Source organism: Mya arenaria, chromosome 7 (genome assembly GCF_026914265.1).
Source record: "Mya arenaria isolate MELC-2E11 chromosome 7, ASM2691426v1".
NCBI lineage: Eukaryota > Metazoa > Mollusca > Bivalvia > Myida > Myidae > Mya > Mya arenaria.
In genome coordinates, this window is record NC_069128.1 from 37601194 (window position 1) to 37616397 (window position 15204).

General features: G+C 37.5%; 1 protein-coding gene across 1 annotated transcript; it reads right to left on the reverse strand.

The window, feature by feature from the left end:
- Positions 1-8301: 8301 nt before the first annotated feature.
- LOC128241116 (uncharacterized) lies at positions 8302-11571 on the reverse strand. Its single transcript, XM_052958093.1, has one exon. It carries the CDS (start codon positions 11569-11571, stop codon positions 8302-8304), a length of 3270 nt encoding a protein of 1089 aa, XP_052814053.1.
- Between the last annotated feature and the right edge of the window lie 3633 nt (positions 11572-15204).

Below are 15204 nucleotides of genomic sequence, written 5' to 3' on the forward strand. Positions count from 1 at the left end.
TTCCGGAAGTTCTGGTGGGTAAAATGGACCTACTCTCGGACATTCTATTGAAGTCACTTGCACCTGGTACTAGTCGGAAGTACGAATACGGGTTCAATCGCTGGAGAAAGTGGGCGTTGGGAAATGGTTTGGGGAGTGGGGATATTTATGACAGATTGTTCAAATATGAAAACATAAAAAATCAACGTATAATATGCGCCTCTCTTTTAGGGTATTCAGGTTTTATGCGCAGTGCTGAAATGTTGAATATTGTTGTTTCAGATTGTGTTTTTATCCATCTTATTTGGCACTTTTTATTGAAAGTAGTAAAACAGATAATTATAGAGACGGGTCTTGGATATTGATAGCGAGAACTGGTACAAAACTATGTCCTGTGGTAAATCTTGAAAAATATATTTCTTGGACAGAGTTAAAACCGAGTGATTATTTGTTTTGTTATTTAAGCAAGACCAAACATGGTTATAAGAAAAGAACAAATCTATGTCATACACAAGTTTGAGAGATGAATAAATATCCCCACTCCCCAAACCATTTCCCAACGCCCATGTGAGTGACATATCCAAGTATTGTCTACATTCGGTAAGGGCCAGTGGGGCTTCCGAGGCGGCAAATAATGGAGTCAAAGACTGAATGTTTAAGCGCCATGGTAGATGGACTAGTGAAAGCTCAAATGATGGTTACGTGAAAGATAATTTGGAAGAACGTTTGTTAGTGTCTTTGTCATTAAGTCTGTGATGTAACGGAGTGTAAACACAGGTTCGAAGACATAAAATTTTGTAAAATGTTTGAATTTATTGTCTTAAAATAGAATAGTATGCTATGTTTTCATGCAGTAATTGATATATATATATATATAGTTATGTTTTTCCCGTTCTTTGAACTCAGTCGGTTGCCCGAGTGTTATATACAAATTACAAATTAGTAATTGAATTTGGTTGTTTGTCATTATTTCGGAGATATTATTTCTTCTTATTATCCAGAAAGTCGGTTTGATTTTAATCAGTTCGATTAATAAAGAACTTCTAGATTTGTAGATTTGTTTCTTCATTACGCACCTCGAAACAATCTTTATTAAAACATGACTGTTTTTTAACATTTCCTCAAACCGAGCAAGATTGTTTAAAAGTAATTATTGGCTTGCCGAATACACCAAGAGCGCGATAATGCATAGACACATTAAATGACGAGACTGTTTCATCTATGGACTTATTTTCCAACTTAGCATTTAGCCGGTCAAGTTCTGGTCTTTTAACCTATATTTGATTGCGAAATCCTCTGTGCGTGATTTATCCCATTCGATAGTGAGTTCCGTGTGACGTGCAAATTGATCGGAGATCTGACAACGCATTTTTAATCAATACTTCAAATAATTTAATCATATCAAAGTCAGAAAGACTAGTATGTACAACATATTTTCCACATTGGAAGTATTTGTATTCAATAAAAAAAATCACGATTTATATTTTACTATATTTATTATATCAATGTTCTCAAACATATCAATATATTTACCTTTTGTACACTTTTGATTCATGTGGTGGACTATAGGCGCAGCGGACATACATATCAACATTGATGTAAGAAAGGTCTCACACATGTTTATCCAAAACATTCCACTTTAGCTGTTAAAACTAATTGAATCGCTGCGATCAGATTTATAGTAAACCAATCAACATTCGGTGACTCATTATAAAAAGAATGATATACACAGTAACCTTGTACATTCATTTCGTTTTTGGTGAAAACCACGTTTCTTTCATTTATAATCCACGAAAAACCGTCCAAAGGTCTTTCCTAATTTCCTTATTTAGTGTTTTCAATTGATTATTGACGTAAAGTTTGTCTCCGACTAAGAAAGATACTTTCAGGATTTAACAATGAATGTAATGCCATTTTGGGATACCATTGTTCGTAAATTTCGTTAAAATCAGTTTTCTGAACTTTAAATCTCCCCATGCTGACAAAAGATTTATTTTCGTAAAATTCTCAGCATCTTGTAGGCCCCTGAGACGTATTAGGACGCTTAGTTGTTACAAATCGTCTCAAATTATGGTATTAAATCACTCAGCCAGCACGTAGGTGATGAAAGATTTCAAATTAAACAAATATGTTAACGGGTTGTGCATGTTACCATGTTTCAAGTCCTTGCTTTAACGTCGATACTTTAATTTGCATTACGAAATGTGTTCCTGATACTTTTCATTTGCCAGTCAGTGTATGAAAGAAAACAACAAGTTGGAGTTATATCAAAGTGCAGGTATGATGATATGTTTAAATAGTAGATGACATTATGTAGGTGCGGATGGTTAGGTGACCACCGCAAACCCAAAGGGTGGTTGGTACGATCAACAAATATTTGCATTTTGTAGTCCGAAATGGTGCATTTTGGACGTATTTATTTGCTTTGTTCTCTTATATTAAAATAAAAAGTAAAGTTGAACGATTTAAGGGAGGGAGTAGGGGGTACGAGTTTGGGTTGCGCGTCCCTTTGGATAGTTAAACTACCTTTTTTAACCCTTGATTTTATGCTTAAAATGTAGTTTATAATCACAAGATAATTTCTTTAAAGAAAACTTAAGATCCCGTCAAAATGTACATAACACACATTAAATTATATCGAATGGAAATTGTTTTTTAGCTTGCTCATGGTATAATGAACTAAAAGCTATTTGAGCAATAAGGTTAATTTTCTAACATTCATACGTCTTTTCTTGAATAATAACAGAACATTTTATAGCAGTTTCGATAAAATATATCGGTTTGGCATTTCGAAACCACATGGCAACGGTCGCTGTGTTTCAAGTCGAATATTTTACCTTACTTTCCCTATCGGATCATCTTGTGCATGTCTGATTGGTAAAAGTTTTCATTGCCAGCAACGTAATTACTAGAGATGCAAACGAATATTCGAATATTCGAATATTCGATCAAACGTTTGGTATTCGAATGTCAAAATCGGTATTCGAATATTCGAAAACAAATGTTGAATAAATAGAATAAAAAAAAACTTTGACCTACAACACTGCTATTGTCTATAAAGTTTGTTGGTCATGTTTTTACAATGATTGGCCCCTTATGCCAGAGGTGTGAATGTGACGAAAATACACTAAACACGCGTCATATGTCATTTAGGGACATATCGTCGGGTACTATAAAATGTCCCCGTAATTTTATAACTGGCTATTGGACAAGTGACACCAAAAAAATAAAATATTTTCGGTAAATTTAAATGCCTTTGCCAATTAAGGATATAAGGAATCGGCCTTATCACCAATGTGCTGTCCTCGTTGCAAATTAAGCTGTGAAGCATAGCTCAAATCGCCGTGATACTATGTATGGCATGTGCTACAATAATGTAGTTACATGTATGTGCTGTTAACTGTTTTCCATGTTTCGATGCACTATTCTTGCTTTGAAATGTAACTGTATAGTATAGCGTTTTAGGATATATTTCCCCAATTAATGTACAATAGAAGAATCAAATTCATGTTTGTTTTTGTTTTGTTATTTTACTAGTTCCCGAGTTGGTTTGGTATATTAGGTAGAGGTCTATCCCAGAACGAGGCTGCTCGTATTACGTAATACCCTCCATTGGCTCATAACGCCATTTGATTAGGAATCCATCTAATTTAACATTGTTTTACAATATGAAGGCAGCGGAATTATTCGATTTTGATTTTTGATTGTTCATAATGTATTACCTTTTTCTTTGTAAAAATGGGGAATTTCAGAGGCTCATTTGGGGAAAATCAGGGTCCGCCGCGCGTACTTGCTACGGCAAAGTAGGATTAAAATGCCTTGGCTGTTACTTAAGCAAATGATAATAATAGTTTCCTACAACTTCTAAAAGATGTATTTTGGTTATCGAATATTCGAATATTCGATCGAAAGAATTACCGAATATTCGAATATCAATTTTGCCATTCGTTTGCATCCCTAGTAATTACACTGCGATACTAAACTGCTTTTCTGATATGCGGCTGCCTTGAATTGAATAGGAGTTTTTCATGTGACCAGAGAGAAATCGGCGAAGAATATATATTGTCAATTTAATGCAGGGAATAGTTGTAAAAATAATTAGAATTTCCAATGAATCTTAAGTATGGCATATATGAATGTCAAAGCTTTTATACAGTCTAAGTTGAGTAAGAAATCCTTTTCACCAAACTCGTTAACTAAGCAACAAAGGCAGAGTTTTGACTTAGATAAAGACGACGAAATAGGTAAACACGACATGCAGTCAACTTTTTGAATTATTAAATTAGCACATATTCGTATACATAAAGTACTCTTACTGTTTTGTATTCGAAAACTATGTTTTATATCAAAACTGTTTTCCAGTGTAGCATATAATACAGTGGTGTTGATCAATTTTGTCAAACACGGTTTAATTAAGAAATACAACGTTAAATATTCGTATGTATCATTATTTCTGTCGAAGGAATGGTAACAATGCAAGATAATATACAATGTATTAAATGATTTATCTCTTGACTAGAACCTACTATATGTATCTCTTACTTTTCATTACATAAAGCACATTGAAACTTTCATGAGCGTCTTCAGACCGTTATTATAGCCCGTTCTTCAAAATAGTTTAATTACAGTTGCATCGAATGCATGCACACGTGTTAACATAAAATGTTCTCCAAAGCACGAACATATAGCAACACTATGTAAATATACAATATTATTTCTTATTCTTATGTTATTCATAGAATATCCAGACCTTAAGAAAAATGGATTCAAAATTTAACTAAGAATAGTCGAAAAACAAACACCAAAGCCTTTAAAATGAATTACAAACTAGAGCTATCACTGAAGGTGATTAATACCCCCGAACGCCGCCCTGATATGAAATTGCAGTCAACTATTTGGAAAGCCAACCTATAAATGACAACTTTATTTTATGGACTATCGTCAGTTATTCATTTTTTGGTTATGTTTTTAAAAGTTAGAAGAAAGGCTTTAAACAATATCAGTGATGCTAATACTGAGATGTTAATATTGATATATTTGATGTTCTAAAGCACAGAATATACGATTGCCTATGACCATCTATAAATGAGTTAAGTTACTTTTTTATACCAGTAGTTTAAAAGTAATGGTTTGTATAAACATATTTAGAAAGGAAAACACATGAAATGTAATTTGCTTAAATAGTGTAATGATTCATGTACACTGAACTCCTTCTCATTGTGCTGTAACATTGTATAAAGTTTTATTACATTCCATCCGGTAGTTTTCAAGTAAAACTCCGGACAAGAAAAAACTAACAAAGGGCAATAACTCTGTAATTGCCTGAAATATAATTGCGGTTTCTGTACATTGCACTTCATCTTATTATGATATATCATTGTATGAAGTTTTATTAAATTCCATCCAATAGTTTTCAAGTTATGCTCCGGACAGGAAAAAGTAACAAAGGGCAGTCACTCTGTAATTAGCAAAAATAGAATTGCGGTTCCTGTACACTGCACTTCCTCTCATTATGATCTATCACTGTATAAAGTTTTATTAAATTCCATCCAATAGTTTTCAAGTTATGTTCGGGACAAGAAAAAAGTATTAAAGGCCATAACTCTGTAATTAGCTAAAATAGGGTTATGGTTCTTGTGCACTGCACTTCCTGTCATTGTGCTTTACCATTGTATGAAGTTCTAATGAATTCCATCCAGTACTTTTCAAGTTATACTCCGGACAAAAAAGAAACAAAGGGCAATAACTCAGTAATAAGCAAGAATAGAGTTATGGTTATTGTACACTGCACTTCCTCTCATTATGCTCTACCATTGTATGAAGGTTAATTCAATTTCATCCAGTAGTTTTTAAGTTATGCTCCGGACAAGGTAAATTGCAACGGACCGACCGACAAACCGACAAACCGACCGACCGACCGACCACAGGGTAACTCCAATATACCCCATTCAAACTTCGTTTGTCGGGGGTATAAAAATCACTTTTTCCGAACAATGGGCCTGTAATTAACATCAGCTAACCAACCATTATGGAGGAAATTGAAAGACAGCTACATTTTACGAGATATGATTGGCAATCAACATGCACAGTCTGTTCTATAGCTATACTTGATTGAAAATTATGGCTATGAGATGAACCTAGGGTATCATACTTGCATCATACAGAGCACAAACGAAGTTTAATGTCATGAAAGTTAATACAAACAAAGTGAGTTTGTCCCTTACTGAATAATGTCAGCTGCGGCCAAGTGGATCAATATAAATGTAGATAAAACGTATCTATTAATAGTTTAAAGTTGGCTTTAACCTGTGTAAAGGAAACATGCATTAGTAATCATCGGTCCTATGACAACTCTTGTGTGTATTCATATTGTATAGGTTCATTTATAAACCCTAAACAACAGAATCCCGCTAATACAACCAATGTCGGGTGGGATGGAGAATCATTTTTTTTGTACGTAAATATGCTTTTATTTGACAGTTTCACTCAAACTAAGATTACATTTTTATTATGTAACAGAAACATCATCGTTATTAAAATTAGACCCGTGTGCCCGTTATCTCGTGTTTTACCCTCAAAACCTTTTTGATGGGTTTGTTTTTTGTTTGTGTCTATAGTTTATGTGTTTTGGCCCTTGTCATGTTTCTCTAAACAGCGTTAAGTTATTTTTTAAATTCGACATCTGGGCATTTCCTTGCAGCTTTCATGGTATTATTGCAAAAATATGTGAAAATATAACCTGTTTTTTAAGAACCTTTTTTATGTTATTACTTTATGTTCCACTGCAAACAGCAACGACAGAAGTATGAGAACAAGATGGTGACATATATTTACCACAACATAACTTTAACCTTACTTTACATGTTCTTACATGAACTTTTACATTTCATAGCCATTTTGCGACAATACTATATTTCTTGAATAAAATTATGTTCGTGAAATTAAATTGAATTAAAAAAGGTTGTAAAAAGTGTGTTTTTTATTTGTTATACATCTTTATATATATATAGTAACTGGTATTTTGCGGAACATCATTTCTCAAAACAATCTTCCCTGACAGTTATCATGATATTCATTTTCTTGAAATTAAATTAAATTAAAAAAGGACATGAAAAATGTTTTTGTTTAATTATTTGCATCTAAATATTGTACTGTGGCACGAGAAACAACTAGAGTGTGGCAGCTATCTTTTATTCTACTCATTCGTTCGATCGTGAATAACTGAAAATAGAACCAAACCAATGTTCAAGATTCAGTTAACACAACATTTCACATAAGCAATTTCCTAAACAAATAACAAACAATAATCAAAATATGAGACAAGGGTGAGTAACAGAGCTTACTTAAGCTATACATCAAGAAGGTACGTGCCAAAAACTGCAAAAGTAGCTTGCAAACAGGTTTCACGAAAACTACTTACAAAGTGGTTCGACTCGCAAAATACAAAGAAATGCATGGTATTATCGCAAAACCGTAAAAGGTGCTTAATATATATATATCAAAAGGTATTATGTGATGGACAAAACCTACCCTATGGGCCACAAATGACCAAGTAAAAAGCCAAAGATCAAAACAATTTTGTTTGCATGTTTTCTTCACGCGGTAAATATGGACGACAAATTTACATCCTCAAGAAAGAGCTCCCAAATACAGAACAAGCAGAGTAAATCATGGCACGAACGAAGCGACAGTCAATACAGAGTTGTTCCCCTTATTAAACTGCAGCACAAACTTGGAACTGTAACTATCTGTTACAGAACACTCCCTGCCTGGTTTTAATTAAACCAAATAAATGAATATTTCAATGCGAACAACAAAAATGATTACACGCGAAATAAAACTGATTACGAATTACTCAGCTCTTACTCAACAATAAATTTCTTAATTAAGTCGGTCACGACTGCTATCAAAGATAAACAATTTACTACTCTTAATTGTTTAACCCAAAATTTAAGTATTCCAAAAACAATTCACAAATATGTTATTACACAAATTAACCATCAAGTTCAACAACCTTGCTTGATTGAAACAATACATACTTCAGTATGCAAAATGTATGTATCTAAAACAAATGCAACAATACAAATAATGTAATCAACACATTACTTAGTTCCACACAATCTTTGTTAAAAAGGCTTAACCATGTTCCTTTATGTAATATTAAAGGTAATATGACACCATATGCTGCATAATGCATGTAAATGATCAAATAGACTAGTAAATGATAATATCATGATGGTAACGTTTGTCATTTCTAAATGAACACAACACTATACAAGTATATGTTGTAGGTGTAGCCATGGATCACCAGTCTCTTAGTCTCTAAGATGGAACAAGCAGCACCATCTCATTAACTGGGCGTACATATGTAGTCGGTTTCCCATTTTTGCCAACAGTCCGCACTTCCGCAGTCCTGACAAGTCCATCGTTACTGGGTTCTGCCCGCACCACTAGACCCATAGGCCAATAATTTCTGCGTTCTTGCTTGTCTCTCAACAACACTACATCACCACACTGAAGATCTCTCTGCTCTGCTGTCCATTTTCTGCGCACTTGCAATGTTTGAAGGAACTCAGACCTCCACCGCTTCCAGAACTGTTCTGCCAGGATTTGAACCCGCTTCCACTGTGCCCGATACATGTCTTTAATATCAGTTGTTATAACTACGTCCACAATACACTCACTTTTTTGTGTAAGGATCAGTGCTGGATTTAATGGAGTAGGGCAAGAAGAATCTGCACACACTGGCACTAATGGTCTTGAATTAATAATGGCACTCACTTCCGCCAAGAGCGTAGTTAAAACCTCATGTGTAAGGCTGTTTCCAGGTAGATCCAACAACATCGAATCAAGAATTCTTCGCGTGACGCCGATTATTCGTTCCCATACGCCTCCACGGTGTGATGAATGAGGAGGATTCAAAATCCACACTGCACCTTCCTGGTCCATATATCTTCTAACACTGTCATTGACGTTGACGCCTAAAACGTCTAACGCTCCCATGAAGTTGGTCCCGTTGTCTGAACGATATACCTTGACCTTGCCACGGATACTGGTGAATCTACGTAAAGCATTGATGAAAGAAGAACTGCTCAATTCCTCAATTACCTCGATATGGACTGCTCTTGATGTAAGGCAGGTAAACAGAACAGCCCAACGTTTGTTTGCAGCTTGACCGCCCCTCGTACGTCTGCTCACGACATGCCATGGACCGAAACAGTCAAGCCCAACTGACGTGAAAGGAGGACCTGGCCTCAAACGATCTGTTGGCAGATCAGCCATCTTCTGACATCCCAATCCTCCACGAAGTCGTTGGCATTTCAAACAATGATGGATGACAGACATAACAAGCCGCTTGGCTCCTGTTATCCAGAACCCTGCTTCTCTAATGGCACCTTCTGTAAAGTGTCGACCCTGGTGTTTGACCCTCTCATGGTAATGTTGTACTACCAATCTAGAAGTATGGTGTTTACCCGGAAGGATAATGGGATACCTTTCGACAACTTCCAAATCTGAATTTCGAAGACGCCCTCCGACCCTCAACGTCCCTTCTTCGTCTATAACTGGATTTAAGCTTACAATTGAACTGTCTTTTGGTATTCGACTGTTATTCTGTATAGAGTCAATTTCTTTGAAATACACCTCTCCCTGGACTGACTGAATCACAATTTTCTCGGCAAATGTTTTCAGCTCATGATTTTCAACGTGCTCATTGTCAATGGAGTCACTGGCGCCATGTAGCTTCCTATAAACACGTCGCACAAATCTTTTCAAGACCACCAGTGCATTCACCAATCTACTCCACTGAGAGAAAGTTTCAAAGCCTCTTGTGTTTAGATATGTCTTAGACACAATATTTGTTTTTATGCACTGTATGACTGGACGTATATCTGGGTCGTCTGCTGGAGAGTGAAGCTGGTACATGTCTTCTGTGTCGCGTGTCTCGGTGAGTAGAAAACTTGGTCCGCAAAGCCAAATGCTGTCTTGAAGAGTTTCTGCCGGTGTGGGTCTCGTACCCAGGTCCGCCGGGTTTTCTTTAGTAGGCACAAAACACCACTGATCAGGTCTCGAGAGTTTTAGAATTCTACTGACACGGTTTTCTACGTACACATAGAACCGTCTCACACGGTTATGGAGGTATCTGAGTACCACTCTACTGTCTGTGTAAAATCTCATTTGTCCAACTGGCATGTGTAAGTGTTCACAAATGATGTCCGCTAATTCTACAGCTAATACCGCTGCACACAACTCTAACCTTGGAATTGTATGTCCGTGTTTGGGTGAAACCTTAGATTTTCCTATGATGAAGCCAACACTCGTGTCTCCATTTGCATCTATTGTCTTAAGGTAGGCGACAGCAGCTATTGCTTTCTCGGATGCGTCCGAAAATATGTGAATCTGTTGGTCAACTGTAGCACTAAGTGACCCTTCAAGGTAAGTTCGTGGGACTTTCAAGTCCTCAAGATGTTTTAATGATTCGCACCATTTTACCCATTGATCCCTAGTGTCGACTGGCAATGGCTCATCCCAGTCTGGAGATTTCGACATCAGGTCCCTCATGATGATCCGTCCATGGACTACGACAGGGGAGATAAATCCCAGAGGGTCAAAAAGACTGTTCAGTGTAGACAAAATACCGCGTCTTGTGCATGGCTTGATTTCTTCAGAAATTGTGAACGTGAAATAATCAGAATCTAGGTTCCAGTTCATTCCAAGACTTCTCTGTACAGGGAGATTCTCATGTCCCAAGTCTAGATCTTTTAGATCTTTCGCCAGATCTTCTTTCGGGAAAGCCTTCATGACCTCTCTGCTGTTTGATGATATCTTGTGTAGCTTCAACTTTCCACCAGTATCCAGTGCCTGTTGAGTCCGTTTCATCAAGTCTATCGCCTCTTGTGGAGTCTGCAGTGAAACAAGACCGTCATCAACGTAGAAATCTTGTAGTACAAAATTAGCCACATCTGACCCGTATGTGTCTTCCACCATCAGTACACTCTTGTGAAGCCCGTAAGTAGCTATTGCAGGAGACGGGCTGTTCCCGAACACGTGCACATACATTCTGTATTCTACTAGTGGCAACTCAGGGTTGTTGTCCTTGAACCAAAAAAACCTCAGGTAGTTACGGTCCTTCTCTTCAACCTGGAATTGGTAGAACATCTGTTGGATGTCGACAGAAACTGCAACGGGCTCTCTTCTAAATCTCATAAGGACACCAAGCAAGCTATTATGTAAGTCTGGTCCAGTCATTAGCACTCTGTTCAGTGATAGACCCATATATGTGGCTGAAGAGTCAAAGACCACTCGAATCTGATCAACTTTCTTAGGGTGGTATATACCAAATATAGGTAGATACCAGCATTCAGTGTCCGACATTACTGGAGCTGCTACTTCAGCATGGCCATTGTCTATCATTCCCTGCATAAACTGCATAAAATGACGTTGCTTTGTTTCATTCTTTCTCAAATTGTCAACCAAGCGGTTCATTCTGTTCAGCACCATGTTCCTATTGTTTGGCAACCTTGGTCTAGAGGATTTGAATGGCAAAGGTGCAGTCCAACTGCCTTTACTGTTTTTCTTGAACCCACTGTCCATGATTCCTAGAAATTCCTTATCTTCAATAGACGTGCCTATTTTCTCATCTCTATCAGTCACTAGGAATACTTGTGATTCCTCATCGCTGTCCAAGTTGTCATTCAAATGTCTACCAACGTCTTTGACTATCAGCTTATTTTGGCACTCTGGAAACACAGAACTTCTCCCGTCTACGTGTACGAATGTCTTCTTCACAGTGATAGTCGGCTGGTGAACCTTGCCTAGACATGTCTCGCCAATCACAACCCAGCCTAGACTTTACTTCTGTGCATACGGTGAACCTCTCGGACCAGTCCTCTGTTCAAGTACGTGGTGGGCCTCTGGCAAGTCCCTTCCCAATAGAAGCAAAATCTCTGCTGATGGATCGACTTCGGGTATATGAGCCGAAATGTCTTCTAGATGTGAATGGTAAAGTGCGCTGTCTGGCGTTGGGATCTCATCTCTCATATCTGGGATCTGATTGCATTCAGTCAGGGATGGCAGATTCAGTGAGGATGAACCATCAAAACTACTGATGACAAACATATCAGAGTCAGCCCTACGACCTGTCGTGTTTGTGACGCCAGCACACGATGACAACCTGTATGGCACTTCAGTGTATCCTTCTTCAAATAAGTTGAAGAACTCGGGCCGAGCTAGCGACCTATTGCTTTGGTCGTCTATGAGGGCATACATCTTTTTCTTTTTGACTGGATTGTTTATGCTATGTACTGTCACTAGAACTACCTTAGCACATGATTTTCCCATGGAGATGTTGCGACCACAGATCTTTGTGCATGCAGAGCGAATGTCGCCACTCCCACTGTCGGCTGAACGATCCTCCCCGCCATGCGCATGTAGGGCTGTTGGATGGCTGTTTAAGTTACACACAGTGCATATCACTCGTTCCTGGCATGAATTTGCCCTGTGATTGGTTGACAACCCACATTTGAAACATAATTTATTGTCTCTAAAGTACTTTTTTCTGACTCCAAAGGGCTTGTTAATGAAAGACCTACATCCATTTAGGTTGTGGCCAACCACATTGTGGTAACTGCAAGTATTCATGTCAGTAGGTGCCACTGCCACTTCTGTTTTATAACTTCGGATTCTTTGTCCTTCGTTGACACTATCTCTCGAGTTCTTGACCTTTTTCCCAATATTGTCTTTTTGTGTGTTTTGCTCGTAAACAAAGCTTGGATTGTTCAACATTGAACTCATGTCACAAACAAACATTGCAAACTCTGAGAATGGTGGATACACAACGTCATTTCTCTTCATGTACTTGATTGCTCTATGTGTCCATTTTGACTGAATGTGGTATGGCAGCTTCTGGACAATGGGGTTAACGCCTGTAGATGAGTCGAAGTACGCCAACACAGAACTATACGTGGGGCTCTGCTTGGTAGCCTGTATCTCCGCCAAAAGGTCACTGAGATCATATAATTTGTGCTGATCTTTAGTTCTGATTCTCGGGAACTCTGACAGTTTACGTTTAAGGGTCATTTCAATAACTTCCGGAGCACCATATCGCTCGTCAAGTCTCTTCCAGACCTTAACAAGGGCTTGCTGAGGGTCGCTTATATAGGCCGTTTTGATGCTGATAGCATGTTTCTTTGATTGAGGGCCAAGCCACTTCACTAATAAATCTAGTTCCTCTACACATGTGACATTCAACTCACTCACTACATTGCTGAAGCCCTCTTTCCACATCACGTATTTGTCTGCAGCATCATTAAAGGTATACAGTCTATTAAACAGTAGGTCTTTCTTTATCAGAAATTTTGACAGTTCGGTTGCAAGCGACGGGATTTGTTCATCGGACTCACGGTGAGACACTGACCCAGCAACACTTTCGACATAGACTCTCGTTCTTTCCTCGGGTCGAACCTCAGCGATTTCATGGACACTTATAGACCCCAGATTTGTTTCAGTCTCTTCTTCTTCACAGGCCCTTTGTTCCTTCAACGTATTCAATTCTGCCTGAATCTCAGACATCTCCCTCTCTATCTTATCTGCGGCCATGGCCTCCTGCTCTTTAAGTGCTGCTTCCTTCTTTCTTAACAGTAACTCTTTCTCTGCATAAGCAACACGTCTCTTCGCTCCTTCTGCCTTTATCATTGCCTTTGATGCGTTTGAGGTATTTGATCTATTTGATCTCACTGACTTGACCTCAGCTTCTAACATTGTCTTTGCATGTTCAATGTCCTTTAGCACTTTCTCGACATGTCTATTATACTGACTGTCTATCTCATTATATTCACTAATAAGTCTCTGACCTTCGTACGAACGTGATTGTTCCAGAAATGTCACATAGTCTCTAACCATCAGTTTGTACTGAGCGTAGCTCAAACATAATGTGGAATGTATGTCCTTCAATAGGTCTCTATTTTCACAATTTGTATTTACCTTTGCAATGATATTGTCAACTGTATGCCGTTCTGCTGACAGCTGGCTTTTGTATCGTTCCACTTTCTCTGTGAAATTATCTAATGCTTTCTCCGTGAGCCGTATCAGGCGTCTTTCTTCAAGGTCGACCCCAGGGTCCTCTGTGTCTTTACTGGCCATCTTGCTGTTCGTAGGTTATTCACTGTACTGTGGCACGAGAAACAACTAGAGTGCGGCAGCTATCTTTTATTCTACTCATTCGTTCGATCGTGAATAACTGAAAATAGAACCAAACCAATGTTCAAGATTCAGTTAACACAACATTTCACATAAGCAATTTCCTAAACAAATAACAAACAATAATCAAAATATGAGACAAGGGTGAGTAACAGAGCTTACTTAAGCTATACATCAAGAAGGTACGTGCCAAAAACTGCAAAAGTAGCTTGCAAACAGGTTTCACGAAAACTACTTACAAAGTGGTTCGACTCGCAAAATACAAAGAAATGCATGGTATTATCGCAAAACCGTAAAAGGTGCTTAATATATATATCAAAAGGTATTATTTGATGGACAAAACCTACCCTATGGGCCACAAATGACCAAGTAAAAAGCCAAAGATCAAAACAATTTTGTTTGCATGTTTTCTTCACGCGGTAAATATGGACGACAAATTTACATCCTCAAGAAAGAGCTCCCAAATACAGAACAAGCAGAGTAAATCATGGCACGAACGAAGCGACAGTCAATACAGAGTTGTTCCCCTTATTTAACTGCAGCACAAACTTGGAACTGTAACTATCTGTTACAGAACAAATATATAACTGGTATGTTGCGGAACATCATTTCTCAAAACAATCTTCCCTGATAGTTATAATGATATTCATTTTCTTGAAATTAAATTAAATTAAAAAAGGACATGAAAAGTGTTTTTGTTTAATTATTTGCATCTAAATATATAACTGGTATTTTGCGAAAATTAGATTGTGTTTTAAGAAGAGAAAAAGTTCTCCAAGTTTCCTCTTTCGACTATATTGTGTTACATTTCTACTGCATTTCGAGAAAAACTAAGCCATAAATTACCATAGCTTTCAAATAGCTTAATATCCACAATTTGAAAGAGTGATGTGTTGTGACCCATATCATTTTAGTTACTGCTTGCAGATTACTACATTTTCTATTGAACATGGCATTACAAAATACGCAAATATAATAAATTGCTGATACTTTTGTCTCGCTTCATTTGAGTCAGGCCAGTAGTTTTAT

Excerpts from the sequence above, each read along its gene's own strand:
- LOC128241116 (XM_052958093.1), bottom strand. The coding sequence starts at position 11,571 with ATGGACAGTGGGTTCAAGAAAAACAGTAAAGGCAGTTGGACTGCACCT.